The 27,189-nt window shown below is 45.5% G+C and overlaps 1 protein-coding gene across 1 annotated transcript; it reads right to left on the reverse strand.

The window, feature by feature from the left end:
- Nucleotides 1–395: 395 nt before the first annotated feature.
- LOC146209371 (uncharacterized) lies at nt 396–26,824 on the reverse strand. The gene is made up of 5 exons (XM_084587395.1): nt 26,609–26,824; nt 13,913–14,064; nt 7,013–7,080; nt 1,883–1,966; nt 396–600 (listed from the first exon to the last, which is right to left on the reverse strand). Exons 1-5 carry the CDS (start codon nt 26,738–26,740, stop codon nt 470–472), a joined length of 567 nt encoding a protein of 188 aa, XP_084443521.1. The 5' UTR covers nt 26,741–26,824; the 3' UTR covers nt 396–469.
- Nucleotides 26,825–27,189: the final 365 nt, after the last annotated feature.

Genomic DNA, 27,189 nt, shown 5'->3' on the forward strand with positions numbered 1-27,189 from the left:
CAGCATTGAAGTGAAGAATCTAGCGCTAGAGACTGCAAAATGACGGATAACATCGGCTTAAACATTTCATTGAGAAATGCAGACATTCTACGTTACAAGCACCTTGGAATTTGAAGAGAGAATGAAAACGTGAAATGTAAATGGTTATATAACGTAATTAAAGGCAACCATAGGCCGTTATCTGTTCTTGCATTTATGGCGGAGCCTAAGCGTTCACTCATATTCCTTATTGTTCAAACTAAGAGACCACCAGATTTCGTTCCCCAGAAAGCGTTTGGAGGCCAGCAACAGTAATGAGCTCCAATACGGTCTGGTTTGGCTAGTTCTGAGTCACTGAAATATTTAAGTATCTACAGTCAGCTAGAAAAATGCAACGATGAAGCTGTGAGAACAAGTTATCTGGTTGCAAAAAAGAACACATTTATTTTTATTGCCTCCAATTAATTTGCATTCCTCTGCCAATTAATGCCTACTTGTCGGCGTCTTCGCACATTTCTTTGTCGTAGATGGGAGCGCCCTCGCCACAAATGTCGGCGTACTGCTCGAGGCACTCGGCCGGAATAGAGTCCCGCACTTCTTCTGAGACCCAAAGTGTGCATTCTGTAAAGGGAACTGGGAATAAGTCATCTCGATATTGAAGTGCGAAAGTATGACAAATAGGAAGATCTCTTGCAGAAAAGTAAAGCATCTTGGAAAAATATTTACAGCCCCTTTGATGTGCAACGTTTGTTGGGGACGCTATATGAGTTCATTTGGTTACCATCGCACCTTTACCTCATTATTATGATACAATCACTGCTGTGAGTTAGATTAAATCCTACCTGAAGACTTACTTCAAGGACAGGGTCTAATGATACCAAAAATTGGGATCCACTGGATTAACTGCCAATATTTAGGAATGGTGTCAATAAACGAAAGCAATCATCGTACTTCTGTTTTTTAATGAGTTCAAGATTTCACCCGGCCCAGCTCCGGATCTTCTAATGTGAAACACTTGGGTAGGGCGTCATGGTCCAAAAGGTCATGCCACTGTGTCTGTGATTTATTTCGCCAACAAATAATCTTAAATCCGCCTCACTCGGCAAAAGCCACATTTGCTTATTCCCCTCTTATAAACATCATAATTTTATTTTTATTTTTTGTGACTAACGGAACGCATTTTGTCCTCTTCCTTTCACCTGTTTTGGAGCTGCTAATTTTAAGTTGCTTGGGGCTTCTGTACTTTGTGGGCAGTTAGGGTGTTCGTGGTTGGGAAAACCTTTAATTTTCCCATCTCCTCATGGGATGCTTTCCTCTGAAAGAACTCGGCAAGCTTTGTTTTTGTTCCTTGACTTTCATAGTAAAGGCTATAAATATGTGGTTTCTTTTTTATAAAGTTACAGTGCGCAATCCCACGTACTAGTGCGTATAGTGAAAGCTGCGTATTCTCGTCTGTATCTTTCAACCTTTATTATATTGATTTGTTAGTGGTGCTAGTACATGAAGTTCTGCAATGACACACCAGAAGCAGAAAATGTTCTGCAGGGCTAAATTTAAATTTCTGTCAGGTCGTGTTCTTCACAGACAGTACTGTGGTTTGAATTACTTGGTCCTTTCTATGCGTCTTGTGGCCACAAACGTGCCGAGTGGTCTTTTGCTGACTATGTGAGTAACGTACAGGCTTTCGCCGAAAAAAATAATATACAAGCAAAACGAACAGTGAAAATGACGTTAGTAGACTACCCCTTAGCAGAATGCTATATAGTATATAAATGCATTGGGGTCTTTGGTGGGTTCACTTGCTCGATGAAATCACGTCGTGATATTTCTAAAGATACATTTGCTTGAATAGAAATTAGTGGAATGTATGGAGGTGCACGCAGTAACAGAAATATTTTCTCACGGTCTCCAAAATGTGGCAGCTCAAGAATTGCGCAATCTTTGTAGTCGGTGTAGCGGAAGTAGCCGACTTCAACAGGACCATCTTCTGTAAAGAAAAGATGTTTCACAATTGTTATATAATAATAAAATGAAAGCAGCGATTATCTACAAATGTGGTTTTTTTATTTTCCTCGTGAAATTAAGATGTTCTGCACTACTAGAGCATAATTTTTCTATTGAAGTATAAAATACTGGAAAGCTTTCCTGTCGTTCGTTAATTCATAGTAAGCGATTCGCTTTCGCAAGCGCATGGAGGCTGCAACTAATGGCCCACAGCGCCCTACACAGGTTGGAGCACCCTTGCGCACACTATTCCGAAGTACTATTTTTCGTATATGTTACAAATTACATCCGCGAAATCGACAGAAGGCGGAGCCAATTTATTATATCCTGATACATATTTGTAAGCCCCATGTCATCGTCATCACTGTAAGCTGGACTATACCCATTGAAGAGGGAGAGAGAGAGAGACTCTTTAATGAAAAAAAAAAAGAGAATTTTGCCGGCATTTAGATTTCGCTGGCATGCTACTCTGTGGGTAGGGGAATTCGGGAGGGAAAGATTGAAAAAGGAAGAATGAAGACCTTTCCCATATTCCTCCTGCCAAACAGTTCGCCTGTTAGGTGCATCCACTTGACCCCTGTGAACGTATCGTACATATCCGACCAACTGACTTTCTGCCGCTCCCTGCTAACTTTCCATTCACTTATTATCTCATTTTTTACCCATTTCGACAATTGGTTATCATCTGTTCGCACTACATGCCCTGCGCTTCTCCTCTTCTCGATTCCCACTAGAATGCCAGTAACCTCTTATGAAGGCAGATTTACTTGGTGACATATTAACCTGCCACGCTAGCTAAGTGGTCTGGATGCTCGGCTGCTGAAACTGATGCTGCCTGTTTACACTCAGCTGAGGTGGCCCCAGCTCAATGTATTTGAAATGCATGTCTCATGGTAATGGCCAGTGGAGAACGCCATATTGTAGAGTAATAATCCCAAGATATGCACTACGGCCTTCTCATAACCAGTCAAAAGGAACTAGAGCCCATTCCTGTCATCACAGCAGAATGGCTGTATTCGTTTTGGGCTAGAACCAATTGCGACTACAGAAACTTTTGTCGTGATAACATACTTTTTGTAGTTAACAAGAAGAACTGAAGTACTATAAAGCCCAAAAATTAAGTATAGAAGAAGCTACAAAACTACAAGAAGTACTACACAAATGCTCAACAGCAGAAAGCTACTTCAAAAGTTGAAAGTGTATAATATTATTTTCGGTCCAGTTTTTTATGTTTTTTCGACTAGGTAGTCCTTGCGTTCCATTCGAACATTAGACCCCATGTACCAGATCATATGTTCGTTGTGGTCTTAGCGTCATGTACGGTTACGTTTTCCGTGGATTAGTGTTTAGCGCGTCTCTTCAATGACATTGAAATACGTCATATTAAGAATTGTGGACGTAGATGGAGGCATTATATAACAGGGAGGCTCACAGTTTGTAGTAGCCTGAAAAAGCAATTGCGAAGTCTGTTTCCCCCGAATTTCTGTTTGTATTATGCTTACACAATGAAACCTTCAGCGCACGCCACGTACGTATTGTGCTATGAACCACGAACAATCGGAAAAGCAGAATGTCGTCATCATACCTGAATTTATGTAAGGGTTTCGGCTGAGAGCCTTTGGTGACAGCAGAAACTTTTTAAATGGCGTCAGTATTTTGCGAAGTTAGCCAGCCCCTCGACCGACTGTAAAGTTGCTCGGGCCACGCGCGAATACTACATATCTACTGACTACAGAAGTTGCGAAATAAAACTTCCGAACTACAGAAACTGCTGTATGCATCTATCAATCGGTGTGCACTATCAATCGGTGTGCACACGCACAGCAGAGCACAATCAAAATAACACTTGGTGGCGCGCTATATTTTCAAGTAATTGCTACAAACCAAACACCAGATGTATTTTATTTCTTCAGTCAGTTAAACCGTACATATATTCAGCGCTTATGCGGTAACAGAAGTAACAGAGAGAACCCTTTTTAATATGCGATCCCTTGTCTCAGGCAGGTTTCATTTTACATCTCTCTCGTCGATGCATGCAAGCAAGTCAGGTCATCCGCAGTTCGACCTCATGATAATTGTTCTTGTTTAGTATAGTTGAAAACTTTCTATGAACAACGCATATAAATATGACTGAACCAAAGTGATATGATGAAAGATTTATGATAAAAAGTAATATATAATTTGCTTAAACGGTCAGCAACTGTATCTGCCTCTGAGGTTTTCAATTACCTAAGAAAGAAATCGAGGAGGGCGACACCATTTAGTGCTTTTGGAAAAAGATTAATAGTTATATTCATGTGGACAGCTATGTAGTAGAGGGAGCATCTCTAACGCTTAATTAATAATCAAGTTTCATAAGGCCAAAATTAGGTGACTCCTTTAGTCCGGAGCATCATCCGCGTAGTAAAAAAAAAAAAATAAGATGGACTGTAGAGACCAAAGTAGTGAAAGGCGAAAGCCTGAGTGCCGCATTCTGATACGCAGCTGACAGTAATTAGTAATTTATAATTTAATTAGTGAATAAATAATGAATGATTCGTCATTAAGTAGGTAAATAATTCAATTGTTCAGACAATAAATAGTACATAATGAGTTAATCAATTAGCCATTAATTTGCTAGTACTTAGAAATTGATCCTTAATTGGCATAAGGCCATATACCACAGTATGCGCATTCGCGCATACTGTGGTCGTGTTTTGTGCATGATTGGTCGATACCCCTAAGACGTCATCTTGCCTCGGCTAGTCAGAGCCGTCGGAAAAGCGGGACACATTTTGTCCACGACAGCATGAGCCATTAAAGGCTTTCGCTTTAATAATGTGACCGTACTTATCCAGTAAGCAATGTTGCGTCCTGTGTGTATTTCGTCCCTGCACCTTTCTGCACATAATTATTTTTTTTTGCATGCGCTTGACGGCGGGCACACTGAACGCAGAAACGAACAGTAACGTGGCAATTTTTCAATTATCGCGTCCTTTCCCTCCATTTCAAAAACACAAATCAAACTCTGATATTAACGAGAACACGACACCGATAATTCTTTGTCGTCTATACTATGTGGATTTTAAATTTTGTACCCAACAGAGCAAGATATATACAGACAGTTTTTCCTTGTTGATTACCAATCTAAGATAACTTAGATAACTTAGCCATAACGCCCGACTGAAAAACTCCAGTGACGTACCTTCTTATAGGGCATTGTTGTTGTTAGTTTTTCGTAAAACGTCATTGAAACATCTTAGAGTCTAGGCACTTTATGTTATGTCTCCAACTCCAAATTTCTTCGATCTCCTGCCTCAAATATTTCCCCGCTTTTTCGTCGATGCGCAGATATGGTTAGAGACCTTATTAACAGGTTTTTATTTTTAACTAGACTGCATTTTACTATGCGCAAATTATTTAGTATACACAAGACAAAAATGACGCTAAATGAGTGACGTACCAAACCGTTTTCTACACAGCCCGGGAATTTGAATGCATCCAACATCTACAGTTAGTGACACTAAACTTATTATTATTATTATTAATTGGTTCTCAGGAAGTACAAGGCGCAGTATCTATCACACTTGCTCTGTGGATATCTGAACTGCACCGTAAGGGAAGGGAGGAAGGTGGGAGTGAAAGTGGAAAGACAGAAAGAGGAGCTGTAGTGGAGGGCGACGGGCCAATTTCGACCTCCCTGGGGAGGAGGAGGAGGAGAAAACATATTTATTTATTTAGTCAGCGAGGGGGGGGGGGGCTCACGCGGCGAGCCAGCCATTTCTGGCGCTCCGGGCAGGGGTCCTGCAGGGCGGCCTCCCAATCTTCCATGCAGGGGTGGAGGAGGAGATTAAAGAAGGGGTAACTTGGCACGCCCAATCCATGTGGTAGAGCGTCGCCCGTTCACCGCAATGTGGACAGTCAGGGGAACAAAGGGAGGGGTACCAGAGGTTTAGGAGAAATGGTGTAATAAATGTATTAGTTTGCCGGCGGTGGTAAGTTGCTGCTTCTTGAGTAAACAGGGTGGGAGGACGTGGAGGTAGTGTAAGGGGAGACAGGCTGTAGTGTTCAAGCAGTTCTGTGTATGTAAGGATCGGGGAGGCATACGTGTGATCCGGGAGAGGGGAGGCTCGGGGAGGAACGCGCGAGCGTGTCGATGGGCAGCTTCATTGCCAGGCATCGACTGGTGTCTCGGAATCCAGATCACACTGATTCTTTTCGGAGGGTTAGCGACGAGGCGTCGGCAGCTGGCGGCACCAATCCGACCGCTAAATTAGTTACGGGAGCCCGTGCGGGAATCTGACATGACTGGGGATCTTTAACGTGCGCTGACATCGCACAGTATACGGACACCACTTCGTTTTCATGTGCTGTGCGACGTCAGCGCACGCTAAAGATTCCCACGTGGTCGAAATTACTCCATAGCCCTCCTTAAGAGTGAAATTTTGTTATTGATTTAGATTTTTTTATTCCTTTACTTATTTTTATTCTTCCAATAATTGAGGAGGAAAAAGGCTCTCTTCTGCCCATAGCCACGCCAGCACTATTTGGAGCCGCAGGGGTTAGGTGACGGTTCGAGAGTAGAAATAGTTTAGAAGAGTAGATATATGAAAGGGACAAAAAACAACAGCCGTGAATGCTTGGTCCTGTGGATAGGCAGAAATGACGTTAAGGGAAAACACCTCAAGCGCCTAGGGGGCGGGATGCTTTTCCCAGCGTATGAGCAAGTAACTTTTTGAATCTATTGTGATTAAGTATACGCGCACAAATGCAACAAAAACGGCGATTAAAAAGACTAGTGACAACTGACAAGAGTTAGTTACACCTTTGCTGAGTACGTCATGCATAGACGGGTGACAACAGATACGAACACATTACACCTTTACAGGGTGCATCGCGAACATGCTAACTTCCGATAGCTCTACGTAAGCGTGAAGAATCTGCTTTCCTGCAGAAATTGTCAGGTAGTATCAACATGTAGAAATTGATCACGTAACTGTAAATATTGATTGAAGAATGCTTATAAGAACAAAAAAAGTTATTTGCTTACTGGAGCCAACACTGTAACGAGTAGCATCAGGAGAGTCTCCTGGCATGTGGTAGACTGGAACATGTGCTCTGTAAAATAACATTGCACACATTAGGAGTGAAAACCAGATAGGTTAGCAATGGTAGCTAAAAAACGGTTGTTTCGTTTGTCTTTTTAAACTTTGATTTTTTTAAGGAACGCATGTTTTAATGTCTCTCGGACTAGCCTCATTTAATTTCTTTTTGTAACAATTTTAGCATAGTGAGATATTTTTAGAGACAGTGTCTGCACAGGAGATTTTGCGACTCTGTTCTCATTAGGTGGCCAGACATGAAAATACATAATCTCAGGCTAGCCGAATCGCCGGACCTACCACGTGACGCGCACTCTGGTATCGCTAGGAGCATTAAAGTAATGTAAATTTTCTGGAGCTGTTTAACGTGCTTGAAAACATCGTCTCCAAAATATATAGTCTATTTTTGAGGCTCCAGATTGCAGACCAGGACCATGTGCAATATTGAGCTAGACACCAAAATCTCAAGGAATCTGTATATTAGTCAGAGGGAAGAGTTCGCTGTTGCTTGAAAAATGAAGTGCCACAAATTACTGAAGCATAAATATTAGCGCAGAAAACACCCTACGCCTTGTAATAGTACCGTACGGTGAAATTATCAATACGCGAAAAGCAACACTGATCAGATGCGAGAAAAATATACACTATCTTAAACAGTTTACTTCGTGGTTCTCTCGCCCGCCGCGGTGGTGGAGTGTTTAGGGAGATCGACAGCTGCACCTTAGGATGCGGGATCGCATCCCGGTGGCAGCGGCCACTTTGCGATGAAAGTAAAAAGCATTGCGCCACTGTGGCATGCGATTTCAGAGCACGTTTAGGAGAAGCAGGTGTTCGAAATTTGCGGAGTATTCTTCTGTACGGCGTCTCTCATAGCCTGGGTCGCACTAGAACGTTAACTCCCCCATACCAAACATAACAAATCCTTTGTTATTTCTCACTATATGCAAGTTTACCAGCAGAATAAGACATATTTGTAGGTGTAAAAATTGCAATTAGGCATTTGTTCCGCAAGTCAACTAAATGTGAGTTTTAACCCTTAAAAGTACCGCATTATATTTACAAAGAGCTCCGCTAAGGTAGCTCTGTGGTTAGGACAGTCCATGCGGAACCTAAGGACTCGGGATCAAACTCCGGTCGTAGCGGCTGCTTTTCGAGGGAGGCGAAACACAAGGCGCCCGTAGGCTGAGTCTGTGAATGCTAAAGAACGCATGTGGTCGAAATGCGTCTCTCATGACCTGGGTCGGTTTGGGACGTTAAACGAGATAAACCGAAACCATCATTAGAAAGCAATGATGATGTAGCCAATATTTAGCATTTGAATAGAATAAACTTTCTCAATGAGCATCAATTGTTTATCGACAACCTCTGTGAGCTGAGGTAACTGCTTTTACTTTTGGACCCCCTTTGCTGTTCTGAAAGTTATCTTTTCCTTGAAAAAAGGACTCCTTGCTTCCCGAACGCATTTAGCTATTTATACATAGCAATCTGTGTGATCTTCTGCATGATGTCTTTCATAAGCGTCCTATTATTCATTTTTATATTTTGGCTACGCCTGGTATCATGTTGATTTTTTATGCTGCAACTTATGAACCTTCTGCTCAGGTTGATGCGATATACGGTTAAAATGTTCTTTAAGGCTTTCTTTTTTGCTGCAGTTCTTAACAACTACACATTCTGTTTAAAATTATGCGGTGACAACAGGCGGTGTTAACATTTTAGAGTAACAGACGTAGTAATGACTATTCCGCCATATAATATAAGCAGCTGACATCCCCTATTTTCTTTTTTTCTTCATCCCAGCTTTATAACGCGTCAGCCTAGCATTATAACTATGCATAGCTGCCGCATTTTCTCTGTGCGTAGCGAAGCGTCTAATCTGAAATATTGTTTCAACATTAAATAGGTTAACATAAGCAGTATTATGTTTAGCATGTGCTTCTTAGGAGCCCACATAATGGACCAATATTTATAACTTCTATAGATAGAGCTTTTCCTTGCAACATTTTGTCAAACATCTAGAAAAGCATCTATTTCCCGGAGCAGAGAATCTGCGCAGAAATGAATTGAAGACAAGTCCAACTGCGTGGTAGAGTGTTCTCCCGTCAATGGTGAGTTGAAATGCCTGATTGCTGAGGGACAGAATACTTGTAGTTGGAGGCTGGCCTCTTCGCATCGTGTACATAGTCATTTGTCGTAAGTAGATGGAGAACCCGATGCCAATAGGACCTGCACCCATTCGGAAGCCTGGCACAGTGAAGTTACAAATATTCGTTTCAGTTTAGAACTGGGCATCATTCGGTAAATTCCCAGACTAAGCTTTGGAATGAGTTGGTTGCAGCTGAAACGTGACTAACCAATTCATATCTTTCGCTTACAAAATATACCAATATGCGAAACGTATTCCCACAGTGGCGTAAGATGAAGCCTATAAACACATGATTGTTAGAAATAACATAAATCAGTTCAGATGTTCTTTCATCAACGCCGCGGCGTTAACTGCACATTTCATTACCCAGGAATGCCTTTTGGAAGAGTTGGTACATCCTAAGGCAACTAGTTCCTGCGCAAGGTGGTTACATTCCATTATTTATAATTTAAATGCGCGAATAAACCTGGACAAACACAAAGGTACATAATATTGTTACGGAGCACAGTATATCGAGACGACGACGTCATCCAGGTAGCATAAACATGTTGTCCATTTAAAGCCACGGAGGAGTGAGTCCATCATGCGCTCGAATGTCGCACGAGCGTTACAGAGTCCAAATGGCATCACCTTGAATTGATAGAGTCCGTCGGGGGTGACAAATGCGGTTTTCTCGCGATCCCGTTCGTCGACAGCAATTTGCCAGTAGCCTGAACGCATGTCGATAGAAGAAAAATAGCTGGCACCATGCAAGCAGTCAAGCGCGTCATCAATTCGCGGAAGAGGGTGAACATCCTTCTTTGTTATTTGATTAAGGTGGCGATAGTCGACACAAAATCTCCAACTTTGGTCTTTCTTTTTAACCAATACGACAGGAGACGCCCAGGGACTGCAGGAAGGCTCAATAATATTTTGCGCCAGCATCTTGTCCACTTCTTTCTGTATAACATGCCGCTCAGTAAGGGAAACACGATAAGGCCGTCTGTGGATGGGGTTGGCGTCACCCATATTGATTCGATGGGTCACAGCGGATGTTTGGCCTAATGGTCGGTCACCGAAATCAAATATATCGCTGTACGACAGCAAAAGGTCGGAGAGAGCTTTGGCTTGGTCATCTGGCAGATCCGCGGCTATCATGCCTGAAAAGAGGTTCGAATGAGAAGAAGGCGATAAATGCTGCTCCGACAGATACTGAGGGGTTAGAGCCGCAACTTCGCAGTCCGCCAAAGGAAACAGATCAGCGAGTGCGATACCATGGGGTAAAACTTGAGTCGAACGGCTGAAGTTCAGTACGGGAAGATAGGTGCGGTTAGCAGTGACAGTCACGACGGTATGGGGAAGTATGACGTTGTGACGGAGAACAACATCGGTAATTGGGCAAGTGACGTATGTGCCGTCAGGAACTGCGGGGATTGGGGCCAGCGGGACATAAATAGCAGCTTCGGGTGGTAGGCGAACAAATTTGGCGGATCGGAGGCGGGGCTTCACATCGGTGTTTTCGGTGCAGTAGGGCAGGTCTAAGCGAAGGAGACCAGTTGAACAATCGATCAGGGCAGAATGGGCCGTTAAAAAGTCGATGCCGAGGATCACGTCGTGAGGGCAGCGGTCGATAACAGTGAATAGGACAGGGGTAGTGCGACCGGAAATACTCACGCGCGCAGTGCACAGGCCCACGACGGCAGCGACGCTTCCATCGGCAACACGAACGGCGGATGAAGCGGCGGGTGTGACAACCTTTTTGAGACGGCGGCGAAAGGATGAGCTGAGGACTGAAATTTGGGCACCAGTGTCAATGAGGGCAGTAACAGGGGCACCATCCACATAGATGTCTAGAAGGTTGCGGCGATGAGCGAGGGTCAGCAGAGGATTTTCGGGCCGGGTCGTCAATGCAGGGTCACCTCCAGGAGCTGCATTGGTTAGTTTTCCGGATGAGAGCCGGAGAAGTGGGGAGATGTGGAACGACGAGAATTGGGCGAGCGGGACCTCCGGGTCTGAGGAGACGGCGAGCGGCTGGGCATGCGCGGGGCTGGCGAGTTAAAGTCACGAGTGCGCGTATCACGGACATAGGTTGGGTGTGGAACATATTCGGCGCTGCGATCAGAGTAGTAGCGAGGTCGAGGTGGCGGAACCCAACGGCTGCGGCAATGGCGCGAAATGTGGCCGACACGTGAGCAGTTGAAGCAGATTGGTCGGTCATCCGAGGTTCGCCATTCGTCCGGGCTGCGGTAGCGGTAGCGGCACCGCGTCTGAAAGGGAGTGGTAGGAGCCGCAGCAGCTACGACAGGAACATTAGGTTGGAGCGAGGGCTGTGCGGAAGGTTGGCCGGAGTTGAAGCCCACGTTCGCGTTGAGGCCCACATTTGCGAACTCCTGGCGAACGACAGATTGGATTAAGGCTATTGTAGCATCCGCTGGTTGAGGAGCGAACGCAACGGGTGTCATAGCCTCTATCTCTCAACGAACAATCCTGGTCAAGTTGGAGGGATGAGATGGCTGCTGTAAGGTTGGACTATCTTCGCACGAGGACGTAGCAGCTGTGTTTGGCAAGCGTTCGAAGCGGTGAGTAATACGGCGGTGTTTTGCTTGTTCAAACTGGCGGCAAACTTGGATAACTGAGTCGACCGTTGGACAATCTTTGCAAAGCAGCAGATTATAAACAGTCTGCAATCCCCTTTAATATGTGGCCCACCTTGTCTATTTCGGACATGGCGCTGTCCACCTTTCGGCATAGTGCTAGAATGTCTTGGATATAAGACAAGTACGATTCCGTCGAAGACTGGGCACGGGATGCGAGGTCTTTTTGTGCGCCAAGCTTGCGTCCGATCGGCTTGCCAAATAAGTCTCGAAGCTTCTCCTTGCACATCTCCCACGATGTGATATCGTCTTCATGCGTCTCGAACCAGACGCGCGCCGTACCTGCCAGATAGAAGATTACGTTGGCGAGCATGAGGGTCGCGTCCCAACGGTTGTGCTTGCTGACCCGCTCGTACATGGCGAGCCAATCTTCTACGTCGATGTGGTCGGTGCCGCAAAAGGTGCCTGGATCGCGAGGCTGCGTCATGACGACGGTGGGAGCTGATGGTGCCGCTGAAGAAGGTGTCGCGTCGGATTGCATAGTGATTGTACCAATCTGGCGGCCACTACGGAGATCCAGGTTTGGCGACTTACGTACTTCCAGCAATCCTCCACCAAATGTTAAGGAAAGAACACAGCGGTAAACGCTAGTTCACTCTTAGACGCACACCACACACCGCGCACCACAGAACGAAGTTAGCTAGGCTTCAGCGTCGTCTTCTTCACTACTTCACATCAGCACGTCGTCGTCGTCACGATATACTGTGCTCCGTAACAATATCAATACAAAACATAGCGAAAGGCGGGCGTTACGACAGAATGAAAGAATTATTTGTCACAATTTCGAAATGGTTCTGTCACTTTTGCGACTGGGTTAACTCTAGATTGGAGCATTCCAGCTTTAGTCGTGAAGCAGTGCTTTCGCACCAGAAATGTACAGCAGTTGTTGCCATCGCCGGTGGATTTGGAAAGTTAAGCGCATGGGTCGGCAGTTATTTTTGGCCTCGACCCTTAAAAGCCATACGCTACACTACCATTAATTTCTGAACTAGTGTAAGCAGTGCTTGTGCCATTGAATAAGTTTTAGACCGAGGGGAGAAAAATAATAATAAAATTTTAATAACTTTTATTTGGTTTGGTATGGTACATTGGTATGGTAGATAGAGCGCCAAATAATTAATTTATTATGCGAATGTTGATAGCTGAAAAGAGTTTTTGTATTCATTTATGTTGTGATGTTTATACAATATCCGCGAAAATGACAGCATAAAAAATAGACGTAGAGTTTTGTGATTTCAAGCGAGCTTCGAAATCTCCGCTTTATTGACACAAGAAAAGAAACGAGCTATTTTTAAAAGTCTGTATTATGAACTAGTTTGTGGGAGATTTCTGCTCTTCAAAGAAATTTCATTCCATTGTAATTACAGTTTGCAGTATAATGTTATGATTTTTCTACTCAGTAAGTTTGCTAACCTATCTTGCCAGGCATTAAGCTGTTTGTTTGCTGTGTGAGGAAAAAGACGGGCCCCTTTTTTGCTGCACGCTGACGAAGAGGAAGCAGTCTGTGGAATTGTTATCGCGCAGATTATAACGAGGGAGGAGAAGAAGAAAGAGCTGCTCATCGTGCTGGTCTGAGTCGCCCCGCTTTCTCGCCGACCTCGACGCCGTCCTTGACGTGTAGATTAAACCTTGTCTTAAAGCTGCATTTTTTTGCTTCTCACATCATACACCGTTGTGTGCTTTTCTGGCAGGTCTCACGTGCGCAATTTGTAGCCTTCAGCTTTAGAGTTTGCAACAAAACCTCTGACAAGGAGCCCTCTTTGGCAAGTGTTTGCAATATAAGTGTCGACGTCATCATTACGTTATTAGACCAACGTCAGACACGCTATCATTCATTCAAGTTTCAAGTTTTCAGGTTTGAAATTTATTGTGCACACGTGATAATCTTACATAACGAATAATTATGACGTTGCTATTGTTATTTCTTATTTGAATTCGTTGTTGCACTTAGGCACCAGATGAAATCATACAGCTCCCCGGATATTATTTTCCTCAGCTGGAACGCTTCGAAATATTTTTATGTCTTCAATAAGTGCGTGTATCAAATCTAGGTGCTTACACAAACTCACCGCGTCTTGCCTTCACTGCCCGCCAGCGACCACACATAGGTGGCGGTTTGAGCTTCGGGGTCCATTTCAGCCCGACGCGCAGATAAACAATCCAATATCGTGTCATTGTCGATGTCCATGACTCCAACGGGGTGGGGAAAGGCCTCGAATATCTGCGCAACAATCCATGTCCACCAATATTGAGCCGAACATATCCAGTCAAATTCTCCAAGATGCAACCCAAACGCACCTCGATGTTCTAAATAAAGGTGGTTCTTTATCCTGCATATGGTGGCCCCTGAGAAGCTGTGAAACACCCCGACATGTCATCTGCGCCGGGAAATTCCGCGGGAAAGCAGACATCATATTCTTTATTAATTGCAGCTACAGAACGCATGGCTACATAATTGAGCATTTATTACTTTCGGTTCTAGATCAAAATAATACGCTTTGAAATGACGACCATCCAAAATAAATGCGAGCCCAGTCTCCGAACACAGCCAATGTGCATTGCACGTAGTCTAGGTGACGCAGGAAAAAGACCAATTCAAAAGCGGCTTCATTGTGCTTCCCATGATGTGAAATATTCATGCTAGAGCTCCCGGTTTTGAATGTGGGAAGTGTAGGTATAGGCGGTGAGGTATAGTTTTGACCGTTCGCATGAGTGTGGGCACGTTGAGGACATGTGCGTTTTCTTATAATTTGAGATGAGCACGCTTGAAATGCGCGACTATACTTCTGTTCTCGAATTGAATTCAGCTACTTTGCACGTCTTTTCCCTCATTTTCGGTTGACCTTTTCGCCACACTCGTAGTGTGCTGCAGCCATACACGTGTAAAAATACTGAATGTGTGGCTGTACCGAACCATAGTCTGTGCAATAAACGATATGTCAAACAGCCTACTGATGTTTTAGAGTCATGCAGCGACACATACCGTGACAAAATTTTACGTTTCTGGCGAATCGATTCCTTTGTGCGTTTTAATTCGTATCCTGCTTAGGTGGTTTACAGCAAAAAATTAGATTTGGTGGAATGCAACACCATAGTTAACAGCGTGGTTGCTCTAATGGATAAGTGGTTAGAATACACAAATGCCTAATACAAAACGCAAAACAAGCACTTGAATGGGCAGGAAATGGTTTCATCGAGCTCGACATTGCTTAATGAAAACCGTTAGAGATCTACTTGAGTGCTTACTACGAACTTAATGCGAGCTTCCTCAAGTTGTGTGACTAGCTACTTTCTGATCTTCGCGAGAATGACTGTTGCAGTCTCGATAGTTTTCAGGTTGAAATGAAAAAAAAAAAAAAACAAAAGCTTAAGCCTCTGGGAGTGCCCCCCTGTCCGTAACAGATTCGCGTCTACAATGTGACAAGCTTGGGCCGATGCAAGTGGTATCAGTTATCAGTGAGCACACACCAACAGTTAAAGCGAAGCTGCTTTGCATCCTGGCTTTTCATGGTACATATCTCATTTATTTTGAAATCATGAAATTCTAAAAATGGTCGTGCTCGCTGTGTACCATATATAATTCAGTCTGGTGAGAATATTAGCCATGCTTTAAGTGCGAATTGTGGCTCACTGACACTAATTCAACATTCCGCAGATTCCACTGCCTGAAGAGTTTCAAGTGATTGCAGGTCATGTGTATACCTGTGCTGAACACACTTTCTTTTAGGCTGGAAGAAGTAAAGAAGTGATCTAGATCAGCAACGGCAACCTCGCACCCTCATCTGCTGCTTGGTAACGTAATACATAAAAAACCTCGACAATCCGCAGTTATTTCCCGCCTTACTCATCCTGCTCCAGAAAATTGCCCTGCCCGACACTGTAGTGCCATGTGGACTACTGACTAACCGACTTAAAGGCCTGTTAATGTTCTTTAAAAAGAATGATACTGTTAGGAAGAAGAAGTTTGGCAGTGGCGCGAGAGGAGCCCTCGCGCTAGGCCAACATTTAAATCATCCTTCGCCTTGTTGTGCTGTCCTCTTTGCTTGTCACGACGTAACATTTTGGTTGGAGGTGTGGGGTACGTTATCCCCATCCTCGCCTAGGAGCATTGACGCCATATGGGAGCCGGGACCATCGACCAAAGGCCCAGGGACATCGCCGAGGAGCTACTCCCCAGACCTTCTAGTCCAGACCCGACCAACTACCACCGCCCAGCCCCCAGCCCGGATCTTAAGACAAGGAGAACACACAGACCAACCAAAACCGAGACGATGGATCCGAAAGACCCTAATGACCAGAAAGAGCCGATGGACCCGAACACGCAAATCCCGCCCAAGCCGCCCGACGCGATCTCGAGGCATCGGTCCCATGGATGCCTTGGTGGCGGATGGTTGAAGAGCTCCAGGGGAGGTGGATCACCCACGCATCAGACATCGTGGTGGCAAGCAAGTCATTCTCTCCTGTCTTTCCTTGAACGCCCTGACCGTCACGTGACCATCAACTTCAAGCGTACAGATCGGGACGATCGCTCAGTGGCCCCGGGAAGTGTTACGAAGAAGATCGGCAGTGGCGCGAGAGAAGCCCTCGCTTTATCCATTAAATCATCCTTCACCCTATCGCCATGTTGTGCTGTCCTCTTTGCTTGTCACCACATAACAATATGTTCTGATTTTCTGGAAATGTTTTTCTATTGTTCACTTTCTAATAGGTTGAAGTATATGAACACAAGTTCAAGTATTATGCCAGTGTTGTCAAGCTTATAGTACTTTTAATGTTACAAGTCTGTAGCGACAGGAGGAGTCACGAAGGGCTTTTGTTGACATAATCTAGGGAAGTTGTGCTGAGTTCGTTGATGTTACGCGCCTCTGAAAAACCTCTTAGGTACACGTATTTCTGTGTGCTGTTTAGTAAAGATGTTTATATCGATTGATTGTTGTTTAGGTTTGTATGTGGCAGAAAGTTTTAAAAAAAGTCATGTTATCTGCACTGCTTCTATCCCTTTTCTTGATATGTTATTGTAGTCATTTTAATCTTTCTCTTAAAATGTGTGATATAATATCGGATCACAATATTGCTTTCCCTGATATTTTTATCACTTTATTTTGCGTCTGTTGTATCCCTTACACAATTTTAAGTTGACGTGGCAGTTGGTCTTCAAAAATTGTGCTCTTATTTTGTTCATTTTAGTACTACAATTACTTATTTCCATTTCAATAAGAGTGGTATGTGATAGATAAGCTCTTTTCGAAGCAAGACTTCCGAGCTTCTGACTTCAGACATCTGAGTTTGCTTTATTGAGTTGCTTGTTCAACGTGACTCTTTTGGAATGCTAACAGTGATACTGTTATATGGGCCAATATTTCAGTGCCTTGCATGCCCATTTAGTTCAATATATATATATATATATATATATATATATATATATATATAGATATATATATATATATATATGAAGGAAAGAAGCCAACAGTCGGCGAGGCCAAGGAAAGCGTTGGGGATGGTACTTTAGGTCTTTTTTTATGTTTACTTGGATAATCACAGAAATTAGTAATGTAATCTGTTGAGGGGAAAGATAATTAGACACAAAGTAGAAGAAAAAACAGCGTGCCGATGGTGGGATCCAAACCCACGACCTCCGAATAACGCGTCAGGTGCTCTTCCAACTGAGCTACATCGGCCGCTGTCCCCCCTGCTACTTTCTTGGGTATATATATATATTGTAAAACAGGTATTGGGCTCTGATATGTTCAGCGCCTATTGCTGAAGGGTACGACGACAAGCATGTTCAACGCGCGTAACGGGCAGGAAAGAAAACGACAACGAAGCTCGCTTCGACGCTCGTACGTGTGCTGACACGTCTCACGACTGATCGCAGAACGTTCTGTTGACTGTTGACGACGTATCGCCCAGTTCAAGGTCTTCTACAACAAGTGGTGGAGGTGCCAGCATCCCCTCAACCTGGAGCTTCGCAGCCGAGCCTTGCCTACCACTTCCGCGATGCCTGAGACCACCAGCTAACCGCCAACCCCATCGCCTGTCATCTTTACCGGTGCAGCGCGTCAACGCGACCCAGCCATTTTCAGCGGCACCGATGACACGGATGTAGAAGACTGGTTGGCGTCGTATGAACGCGTAAGTGCGTACAACAAGTGGAACGACACAGTGAAGCTCACAAGCGTCATTTTCTATTTGAGCGACGTTGCAAATCTATGGTTTCGCAACCATGCGAGTGACATTTATGCCTGGACGGCTTTCAAGACCAGCCTGACCGAAGTTTTTGGCCGTCCCGCTATACGTAAGCTTCGCGCCGAGCAACGCTTGCGAAGTCGGGCACAACAAACCGGCGAAAACTTCACCAGTTTCATAGATGTCGTAGACCTCTGCAAGCGCGTAAACCCTAAAATGAGCGACGCGGAGAAGATCGGACACATTATGGAAGGCATTGACGATGACGCCTTCCGGATGCTCGTCGCCAAAAACCCCCAAACTGTTTCCGACGTTATAAACTTCTGCCAAAGCTTCGATGATCTGCGCAAGAGGCGGCTTTCCACACGACGTGCTGGCCTTCAGCAGGCCACTCTTTCCAGCTTGGCTCTCTCCGGGGACGGTGCCCAGGACCAGCAGTCGCTAATTCAGCACATTCAACAGTTTGATCGTGAGGAAGTCGCACGCCAGCTTTCCTTGTCCACCTTCACTTGCCCGCCAGCACCTGCGCCTGCGCCACCGCTCACTCCCACTCTTCAGCCTGTCATACAAGAGCAGGTTGCTGAGGTTCTGCCTTCACCTCCTCAGCAGCCGTTGGTGGCGGCTCCTCTCACCTACGCTGATGTTTTGGTGCGGCCACCACCCCCTGTCGCCCCTGTGTACAGCCGGCCTCCCCTCCTATACGAGCCTCAGGGACGCCAGCAAAATGAGCAACCTACAATCCCCCCTTATCGTCCGGTTCTCCGCCGTCGACCACAGCCACGCCCTTCCAACCTCTGGCGCACACAAGACAACCGACCTATCTGCTACGCCTGTGGAGTCGCCGGCCATGTGGCTTGTTTGTGCCGCAATCGTGGTCCTCGTCCCTACGACTATACACGTGAGCCAATGTACAATCTTCCTCCGTCCTCCTAGCCTGTTTTCCCTGAGCCTCCTCCACAGTCCTCAAGTTACGATCGCCGCTCCCACCGCTCGCCTTCTCCTGGCCGTCGTTCCCGTTCTCCTATGCTCCGCCGCCAATCAGCAGTTAACACGGAAAACTAACGGCCGCAGTTCCGGAGGCAAGAACTGCGCCATCAGGGACCAACTCAAGACCTGTTCACGTACCAGCCAACATTATTACCATATTCATCGAGGGAGTTCCTCTCGAAGCACTTGTAGACACTGGTGCAGGCGTCACTGTTCTTAATTACGCCCTCTGTCGCAAACTCAAAAAGGTGATGACGCCGCTTCCTGCAATTTCTCTTCGCATAGCCAGCGCTCAGGACATTCGACCATTAGCCACCTGCAATGCCCGCCTTGTTATCGACGACGTTCAATACACAATAGAAGTCCTCGTGCTCGCCCGCTCATCACACGACGTTATCCTTGGTTGGGACTTCCTCTCCAATCATAACGCCATAATAGACTGCGCCCGTGCTCAACTTGAGTTATCACCCCTCAGACACTTTTTTCGACACACCCGCTGCTGCTGCTACCGTGTACGTCGCAGAGGACACCGACGTTCCGCCTTTCTCCTCAGTGCTTGTGCCTCTTTATTGTGCTGCTCTTTACGACGCCACTGTTATCTACACACCTTGAATACGATGCGCTGACCAAAAATTCGTGTTGCTGCCCCATGCTGTGCTGACAACTATTCGCAACTCAAGTGCTATATTTGTTTGTAACCCGTGCCCCTGCCCTACCACTTTACTTCGTGGCCATTCACTGGGTAGTGTTGCTTTGCTCGATTCCACGCCCAAATATTCCTTTGGCGATACCATCGCCAGCCTTCACATCAGCGCCATAACACCTATTCTTGTCGCCACTCCATCATCCCTCGAAGTTTTCCACCGGTCCATCGACGCTGGCCTGACGCCCTTACAGCGAGCCCAGCTTGTCGCCATCCTACAACGTTTCTCGGCTTCGTTCGACTCCCAGCAACATTCGTTGGGGCGCACAACTACCGTTACTCCCCGTATTGATACCGGCACCCACTCCCCTTTGCGCCAGCGTCCGTACCGTGTTTCAGCCGCCGAACGCCGCATTATTGACGAACAGGTGACCGACATGCTCCAGCGCAACGTGATCCAACCGTCGCACAGCCCTTGGGCGTCTCCGGTCGTCCTGGTCAAGAAAAAAGACGGTTCCTTCCCATTCTGTATAGATTACCACCGACTGAACAAGATCACGAGCAAGGACGTTTATCCTCTCCCTCGTATCGACGATGCCCTTGACTGCCTGCAGGGAGCTGAGTTCTTTTCTTCAATAGACCTGCGTTCCGGCTACTGGCAGCTGCCGATCGCAGAGGCCGATCGCCCAAAAACCGTTTTCGTCACACCCGATGGGCTCTATGAGTTTAATGTCATGCCATTCGGACTGTGCAATGCCCCTGCCACATTCGAACGCATGATGGGTAACCTACTCAGAGGGCTCAAATGGCACACTTGCCTTTGTTACTTTGATGACGTTGTCATCTTTTCCCCAGATTTTCCATCTCACCTCCAGCGCCTTGAGACAGTTCTGCGATGCCTGACCGACGCTGGCCGCCAATTAAATTTAAAGAAGTGCCGTTTCGGAGCACGGCAGCTAACCATACTCGGACATGTCGTCTCCAAGGATGGCGTTCTTCCCGATCTGGCAAAATTACGCGCTGTGGCAGAATTTCCCAAGCCAACTAATGTGAAAGAACTCCGCAGCTTCGTCGGCCTCTGCTCGTACTTCCACCGCTTCGTTCGCAATTTCGCCACGATCATCAACCCTCTCACCAAGCTTATGTCCAGCCACGATCTTTCAGCCTGGTCCTCGCACTGTGATGATGCCTTCGAGACAGTCCGCCACCTTCTGACGACTCCGCCAATCCTGCGTCATTTTGACCCTTCTCCTACGGAAATCCCCACTGATGCCAGCGGCGTCGGCCTCGGCGCAGTACTCGCTCAGCGGAAGTCTGGCTTTGATGAGTACGTTGTCGCTTACGCAAGTCGGACCCTAACAAAAGCTGAAGCAAACTATTCCGTCACCGAGAAAGAGTGTCTCGCTATTCTCTGGGCAATAGCAAAATTTCGCCCCTACTTGTATGGGCGTTCTTTTGATGCCGTCACGGATCATCACTCCCTCTGCTGGCTGTCTTCTTTGAAAGCTCCTTCTCGTCGACTGGCCCGTTGGGCTCTGAGGCTTCAAGATTACGACATTAACGTCATCTATCGCTCTGGCCGTAAACATGCCGATGCTGATGCTCTCTCACGGTCTCCTTTGCCGTCTGAAGCCACTCCTGCTATATCCGTTCTACATCCCACCGACATGCCCTCCGATATGACTTCCGAGCAACGCAAAGACGCATGGATCGCCTCACTCCTGGATTTTTTATCTGGCCGCGCTTCACGACCTCCTTGCCGCGCTCTCCGTCGCCAGTCTCACCATTTCGCCATCAGAGACGAGCTCCTCTACCTTAAGAATTACCTTCCGGATGGTTGAAAGTGGCTGCTTGTAATTCCGACCCATCTACGCTCCGTGATTTGCTCCCATTACCACGACGATCCCCAGTGCGCCCACGCCGGCTTATTGAAAATCTTCACTCGCCTACGACAGCGGTATTACTGGCGTGGGATGTACCATTATGTTCGTCGGTTCGTCCAGTCCTGCCAGGAGTGTCAGCGCCGAAAACACCCACCTCGCCAACCCACCGCTCCTCTGCAGCCGCTGACCTGCCTAGCTCAGCCCTTTGAGCGTGTTGGAATAGACCTATACGGCCCGCTTCCTATAGCACATCAACAGGCAATCGCTGGATCATCATTGCAATCGATCATACACACGCTACGCCGAAACGGCGCCTTTGACATCTGCTACAGCCCAAGACATTGCCTCCTTCATCCTCCATCACATAATTCTTCGCCACGGGGCTCCGAAAGAATTGCTGAGTGACAGAGGTCCCGCTTTCCTTTCTGAAGTTGTCAAAGCTGTTCTTAGAGAATGCAAAATCGTTCACCGCGCTACCTCCGCGTACCATCCGCAAACAAATGGAATGGCTGAGCGTTTTAAACGCATCATGGGCGACATGCTAGCAATGTATTTCGCTTCCGACCACTCCAACTGGGACCACGTTCTTCCATTCGTCACATTCGCTTATAACTCTGCCACACAAGCAACCACCGGTTTCTCACCATACTTCCTCCTGTACAGTCGTGAGCCCTCTTGTACCATGGACACCATTTTCCCTTACCGACCGGATTCTTCCGAATTCACGACTGTTTCACAAGCTGCAACTTATGCCGAAGAATGCCGCCAGCTTGCCCGGTCCTTCACTTCTCACGCCCAGCAAAGCAGAAAACCACCCGAGATCAATCTGCACTTCCTACTTATCGTACAGACACTTTGGTCTGGCTATGGGTGTCTTCCTCCAGTCCCGGCCTTTCATCCAAACCTCTGAGGATGTATCAGGGCCCCTACCGTATTGCCAAGCAAACATGCCGCGTCAACTACCTCATCGAACCCCTTACGACATCCACTGACCTCCGTCGCCGAAATCGTGAAATAGTACACAGTAACCGCCTGAAAGCTTACTACGATCCGGCCATCGTCACATCGCCATGAGCTGCCAGGGCGGCGTCTTTTCGCCCGGGGAAGTTGTAAAACAGGTAGTGGGCTCTGATATGTTCAGCGCCTATTGCTGAAGAGAGCGACGACAAGCATGTTAAACGCGCGTGACGGGCAGGAAAGAAAACGACAACGAAGCTCACTTTGACGCTCGTACGTGTGCTGACACGTCTCACGACTGATCGCAGAACGTTCTATTGACTGTTGACGACGTATCGCATAGTTGAAGGTACTCTACAACAATATATATATATATGTTAGTTATTCCATGACGTTAGGGAGAACCTTTGAAACAACATGAATTTTAATTCTCCAAACTGCACTCACTATGGACACTGTTCGGAGAGCGTCTCCATGAACTATGCACCGCACTGCTCCGTAAACGCTGAGTGTCTCTTTGCTTTGAAGTGAGCACGCGTACGAGCGTCTCTCTCTCGCGCCACCCACCGACCACACCACACAACACACGCGCACACAGCCGTACCCCGCGCTGAAGAATGAGCGATTCCAGTCTGTATACGTCCCTCCACCGAAGTCAGTGGGATGGCCCATATGCCGTGCCGTGAAGACCGCGGAGGCGGCACCCGGAATATTCAACTATATATGTATATATATATATATATATATATATATATATATATATATATATATATATATTTGCAAAACGTTTGTGAAAATGGTGCCTTGAGCACACCTGCGTCTGTTGCATTCCTTAGTTTTTTTTAAATGTACACAATAGTTGAGAAGTTGGTTGTTATGTATTTTCTCTAGTCTTGAATGTGTTGGAGTCCATGAACAATTTGACTGCCATACTAATGTTTGTCATTTTTCTTATTTCTAAACCATTCCCTTCTTTGGCCAATTTTTGCTAAATTCAAATCTAAGTTCAGCACACCTCTGCATTTCATCACCTTCAGCAAGTTGTAAGAAAAGTTTTGCTATATTTAGGCCAGTCATTACGGCGTACAGAGGTGACAAATTTTGGAGCATGTAACCTATGCTTAACTCAGTGATGTATACCTCTGTAAAGTCTACAGCACTAAAAAAGTTGCGTAACCTATGCATAAAGAGAACTAATCTTTACCATTCATAACTTTTACAAAGGTTAAAAATAGAAAGGTAACATTGTGTAACCTTTAAATTATACGTATACTTCAATGTGAAAATGTGCACCTTTACAAAGGTTACCCAAAGTTTACCGTGTTTAGAGTGTAATGGCATGAAATATAAGTAGTATCCTGTCTTCGTACTACATGTCCTGCCCATGTCCTTTTCTTCTTCTTAATTTCCACTAGAATGTCGGTAACTTGAGTTATTTCTCTGACCCAATCTGCACGCTTCCTATCTCTTAATGTTACCCCTACCATTTTTCGTTCCATAGCCCTCTGGGTTGTCCTCAACTTAAGTAGAACTCTCTTGGTTAGCCTCCACGTTTCAGCCCCATAGGTGAGTACAGGCAAGACGCAACTGTTGTATACTTTCCTCTTGAGCGATACCGGTAAGCTGCTAGTCATAATCTGCGAGTGCTTGCCAAATGCGCTCCATCCCAATCTTATTCTTCTTGTTATTTCCTTTTCATGGTCCGGATCAGCGGTTACTACCTGTCCTAAGTAGACATATTCGCCTACTACTTCCAGTATTTCGCTACCTAATGTAAACTGCTGTTCCTTCCCGAGGCTGTTGAACATTACCTTAAACTTCTGCATATTGATTTTCAAGCCTACCTTTGTACTTTTTCTGTCTAGGTCATCAATCATTATTTGCAGTTCATCCCCCGAGTTGCTTAGCAAGACAATGTCATCAGCAAATCGCAGATTACTGAGGTATTCTCCATCTACCTTTATCCCTAACTGCTCCCATTCCAAGTCTCTGAATACTTCCTCTAAACAAGTTGTGAATAGTACTGGGGAGATTGTGTGCGAATAGAGGATAACCGATGGTCGCTGAGGGTAACAAACTGGATTCCAAGGGAAGGAAAGCGTAGCAGGGGGCGGCAGAAAGTTAGGTGGGCGGATGAGATTAAGAAGTTCGCAGGGGTCAAGTGGATACAGCTAGCACAGAACCGGGTTAAGTGGAGATATATTGGAGAGGCCTTCGCCCTGCAGTGGGTAATATCAGGCTAATGATGATGATGATGATAAGTAGTATGGGGTTCTGATTCAGCCTATACGGTTAAAGAGTCTCAGTGTTGCTAAACCGACCTTGAAGCAGTGTACCACTGCACTTCAAGCTGTGTCTTGTTTTTCATTTCTAAGCATTTCTGCGTTTTTTACGTCTTAAAATATTCTATGTTAGCAAAATAATGCCGTAGGTGTATGTATCTATAACATGCCTGAAGCACAGCACTGTAACAAGCTTGCGTCATCGGGTCTCTTAAGACTACTTTGTTCGTTCCTAAATATCTAGGGATCAATGTACTGAAACAAAAAACAAGCAGTCCCTTAGTAGTTCCTTCTTATTTCACGATGATCTCTTCTTAAGAAGAAATGTAAGTCAGCTTTGAGAAAATCAGAAGTTCTGGCAAGATGTTGTTTTCTTTGGAATTGTGCGTAATCTAACAACCTAGATGTACGACTACGTGGTATTCTCCTCCGACTAGTATTAGAGCGTATGCAGTGCTTCCTTTTGTTATGACGTTTTATTTTAAAAGCAGAAGCATCAATGTAGCTGGCGTAAAGAAAGGTATGAAAGTTGCATGACGAAAGAGAAAGCACGGACCAAGGGCACCGCACAGAGGATAGAAAACTCACTACCATTGTGTGTTTTCTATCCTTTGTCCCCCGTCCTCGGTTCGCGCTCTCTTTTTTGTAATTTACCGATAGCGGTCGACTTGCTCGAATATCTATATCGTTTTCATTTATAGGAATGCTAATACAATCACTGTCCATTGTCTTATTTTTGTTCCAGGACAAAAGAGTGGCTAGCGCGAGGCTTCAAGTAAGAAAAACGATAGAGCAGCAAGTGTCCCAGGCGGCACAAACCATTGGCGCATTATTGGTGCTACGTCAGCAATGCATTGACGCTATGTTGGACCGGAAATTACCAACACAGTAACATATTTTGGCCCAGTGGTGTTTGCTGCCTGGGATCCTACTGCTCAACATCTGAAGTCCTCTCTGAAATCAATCAGCATGTCATAGATATCCCCTAGAGCTCAAATAAAGTTAAGAAATGCTTAAATGAATTATTACTTTTAGCGCGTGACTAACCTGCAAGCAACGTGATTTTTGACTGTTTATTTGCGCTCCCTTACTGAATAATGCGGCCCACCAAAACTTCAAGCTATCTATTTGTCCGGATATACATGCCGTCATGACAATATATTCTGCATTAGTCCGTTTCTTTCATACCTTCCTGCTCACATGAAGGGCAGAATCTTACCAAATAAAACCCATCAGACCCCATTAGATCAATAGCGTGCTGTGTAAACAGTGAACTAAGGTGCTCCCGCATGGAGCGCCGCTTTTAATTTTACACGAAAATGTAATAGTTCTAATATTTCTAAACTTATGTCTACCTTTATACACGCACCTTCCTAGGGAAAAACCTTACAAAAATAACGAATAATTCGGACAATCTGGATTCATTATGCGCTCGATGTCTCAGAGCACCTACATTTAAGCATTTAACCCTAACTGAAGCACTGTAGGCATGATTCGCGAAACAAAAATTCTTCAGCTAAGCAATCAATAGCGATAGCAGCTATGGTAGCACTGACTAATATTTCCTCCTGATGTGACGACAGTTCAGTTTCTTGTTTTCATTACTCAAGAAAGGCACAGGAAAGGAGGCATTTCTCTGAAAAGTGACAATAAACAAAGTGTTCTTTAGGTGAAACAATGCTTGCTGCTTTCGAATCCAGCGAAAGCGATCCCATTCTTAGTGGACAGCGTATCACTGTATGAAATTTAATGGATATGAATGTCGGCTAACGGGAGAAGCAGAGAGCTGTGATTACGCTCCTAAGAAAAGCAGCCATGATTTCTCACCTTGAATGTGTCAGGAACCTCCCGTTGTAATTTGTTTGGTCCTCTGGAAACTGCTCCAGCGAGACTTAAGAGGAAAAGCTTAGTGACTACGAAGAAAATAATTGAAGAGGAACGCATTTTTTGCTCTCTCATGGAAGCAGTGCTACGCCTGTACTACTCTAAGCACCTCGCACTATGCGCTGTCCTGGCTTTTAATAAAAGAAGGCCATTTCGTATTGCTCTGTCATGTGAATGAGCAAACGTTTTTATCAAGGGACGGGGTCACCGCGCGCGGATTAGATGTGTGTGTGTGTTGGGGGGGGGGGGGGGGGGGCGGCATACATGTGGTGAGATGGGACCGCTAGATGAGGCATATTGTTTTCATGTCAGAGAAAGGCAATTTCGCAGACAAACCAGCTGGTGGAAGGTGACACGTTTCTGTGATCTCAGAGTCTCGGGGAAGGCGGTATACCATTTGACAAGAGTTTAATTACAAGTGTCCAACTGCAGTGTTAAGCATCAGCGACAAGCAGCAAATTTCAATTCCATTTTGAAACTTTACAATGCGTCATACCCGGTTACTGTTTCTCGTCGTTCCTTTC

The sequence above is a fragment of the Amblyomma maculatum genome, chromosome 1 (assembly GCF_055883805.1).
Source record: "Amblyomma maculatum isolate TAMU_Amacu chromosome 1, ASM5588380v1, whole genome shotgun sequence".
Lineage (NCBI taxonomy): Eukaryota > Metazoa > Arthropoda > Arachnida > Ixodida > Ixodidae > Amblyomma > Amblyomma maculatum.